Source organism: Corvus kubaryi, unplaced genomic scaffold, assembly GCF_017639235.1.
Source record: "Corvus kubaryi isolate FWS band 111438036 unplaced genomic scaffold, C.kubaryi_AGA036_p1.0 36967, whole genome shotgun sequence".
Lineage (NCBI taxonomy): Eukaryota > Metazoa > Chordata > Aves > Passeriformes > Corvidae > Corvus > Corvus kubaryi.
The window spans coordinates 116,666-119,145 of NW_024580996.1; the positions used below are offsets into that span (position 1 = coordinate 116,666).

At 55.2% G+C, this 2,480-nt stretch overlaps 2 protein-coding genes across 2 annotated transcripts in view; one reads left to right on the forward strand and one right to left on the reverse strand.

Moving 5' to 3' along the window:
- S100A11 (S100 calcium binding protein A11) overlaps positions 1–862 on the forward strand; it is a 2,287-nt gene extending 1,425 nt beyond the window's left edge. The window contains exon 3 of the mRNA XM_042020412.1: positions 581–862. Coding sequence (XP_041876346.1) covers positions 581–733 — 153 coding nt within the window. The 3' untranslated portion in view covers positions 734–862. The remainder of the gene's footprint in view (positions 1–580) is intronic.
- Positions 863–1,660: 798 nt separating this feature from the next.
- Positions 1,661–2,480, reverse strand: part of COPA (COPI coat complex subunit alpha) — a 10,602-nt gene continuing 9,782 nt past the window's right edge. Inside the window, exon 16 of the mRNA XM_042020411.1 lies at positions 1,661–2,161. Within this exon, the coding sequence (XP_041876345.1) occupies positions 2,102–2,161 (60 nt within the window). The 3' untranslated portion in view covers positions 1,661–2,101. The remainder of the gene's footprint in view (positions 2,162–2,480) is intronic.

Sequence of the window (2,480 nt, forward strand, 5' to 3'; positions counted from 1 at the left end):
GATGGGATGGGATCCATGGGATGGGATCCATGGGATGGGATGGGATCAGATGGGATCCCTGGGATGGGATCCATGGGATTGGATGGGATGGGATCCATGGGATGGGATGGGATCCATGGGATGGGGTGGGGTGGGATGGGATCCATGGGATGGGATGGGATCAGATGGGATCCATGGGATGGGATCCATGGGATCAGATGGCATTTATGGGTTTTATGGGATTTATGGGATAGGAGGATCCAGGGGGTCCCAGCCCTGGGGATGTGCCAGGATGGGATTTGGGATGGGATGGGATTCTGGGAATGTCACTGGATGTGGATATTTAGGGATTTGCCCAGCCCAAAGCATTCCAGGATTCCCTAGGCTGGTTTATTTGGGATTTGAGGGATGAATCCTTCCCTGGCCCAGGTTATCCCGTGGATATCCCTGGATCCACAGCGGGAATATCCCTGCCCATGGATTGGGACATTGCAGCTCCCTCCATCCCAAACCATCCTGGGACTCCCTGAGCTCCCGTTCCCTCCCCGGGCAGGGAATTCCCGCTCATTCCAGGCCCCAATTCCCGGGTTTTTTTTGGCAGAACCAGAAGGATCCGGGCGTGGTGGACAGGATGATGAAAAAGCTGGATCTGAACAGCGACGGGCAGTTGGATTTCCAGGAATTCCTGAACCTCATCGGCGGCATTGCCGTGGCCTGCCACAACTCCCTGCTCCTGAAATCCCCCAATCCATGAATCCAGAGGCGCTGGAAGCATCCCGCAGCCCCAGGGAAGATCCCAGGGAACACTGGAAGCCTTGGAATGGTCGCATTCCCTTTTTTTCCCCCCCCCGTTTTTATGGATAAATAAAAGGTTTAAAGCCGCGAGGTTTGGTGGGAAAACGGCGCCAATCCCGAGGGATTCCGGGATCAGCGAGGGGGGGGGGGGGGGGAAGAATTCCAAGGCGATCCCCACGTGGTCACCCCGAATTCCAGGAATTCCTCGGACACCTCCAAGGATGGGGGTCCAATCCTCCCCTGAGCCCCTTCCAGCGGTTCCCAACCCTTTTTCCATGGAAAAATTTCCCAAATATCCACCCTGAGCCTCCCCTGGCACAGCTCGAGGCCGTTCCCTCTTGTGCTGGCCCCGTTCCCTGCGATCAGATCCCAAATCCCCCCTGGAAGAGCCCCAAATTCCCCCTGGATCCCCCTTTTCTCTGGGATGAGCCCCCACAGCTCCCTCAGGGCTTTTTCCAGGCCCTTTTCCCGCTGCTCCAGCCCCTCATTCCATGAGAATCCCACACCTGACACAGCCCTGGCCATTCCCAGCAGGACAATCCCTGGAATTGCATCCCTGGATCCTCCCCCTTTGCTTGTCCCGTTTTTGTTCCCATCCCTGTCCCCCTGCAGGGATCAGAATCCACCCAAATTTGGGAATCCCGGAGCCTTTTCCGTGCCCTGGAGACTCCAAAGGACAAAACTCCAGCAGGGAATTCCGGACAAGCCCTCAGGGTTAATTGAGGCACTAATTACACCCCGCTAATTAACACTTCCAGCTCCAAATCATTCCAGGAGTGCCCATCCCAGCTCCGGGAAAATTCCCAGCTCTCCAAGCAGAGGTGGAAAAAGGGATTAAATCCCACTTTTTTTTTTTTGTGGGTGTCCTGAGCTCCCAACCAGGAAATTCCAGGTGATTAACGAACTTTATTAACGAGGGGAGCTCATTAAGTTGCCAGGACGACAAAACAAGGAGTCAACAAACACGGAGCCACTTCCAGAGGGAGCGGGATTTCCTCGGATTTGGGACTGGCAGAGCCAATCCTGGGTTTTCCAAGCAATTATTTGGGATTGAAAGGGGGGCAGAGGCAGCTGCAGCCTCTGGAGGAGCTTCCAAGGATTTGGGAAGAGCAGCCCTTTCCCCCTCTGGAAAAGATCTGGGATAAAGGAGCGGGAAAACCGGTCTGGGAACACGGGAGAAATTCCTGCTAAATGAGGAAAAAAACCCCCTCAATCCGGAATTCCAGGGTGGGGAAAAACCAGGAAGGGAGCACGGGAATGGTCATGGGGAGGGATTGGGGTGAAAGCTGGGATGGGGGAGCGGGAATTTCCTTATCCAGGAGAATTCCTAGCGGAACTGGAGGGGGCTGATGCGCAGCCCCAGGACGTCCTTCCCGATCTCCGTCACCTGCGGGGACAAAGAGAGGATTTAGGGGGGGAAAACTTGGGATTTAGGCGGGAAAATTCGGGATTTAGGGGGGAAAATTCGGGATTTAGGCGGGAAAATTCGGGATTTAGGGGGGAAAATTCGGGATTTAGGCAGGAAAATTCGGGATTTAGGGGTTGGGTTTGGGGCCGTCGCTCCTGGGCCTGTGCTGGGAGCACTGGGAAGGGGCTGGGACCATCCTGAGATCCCCTGGGGAGATTTGGGTGGGAATTTGAGGGATTTGGGTGGGAATTTGAGGGATTTGGGTGGGAATCTGAGGGATTTGGGTGGGAATCTGAGG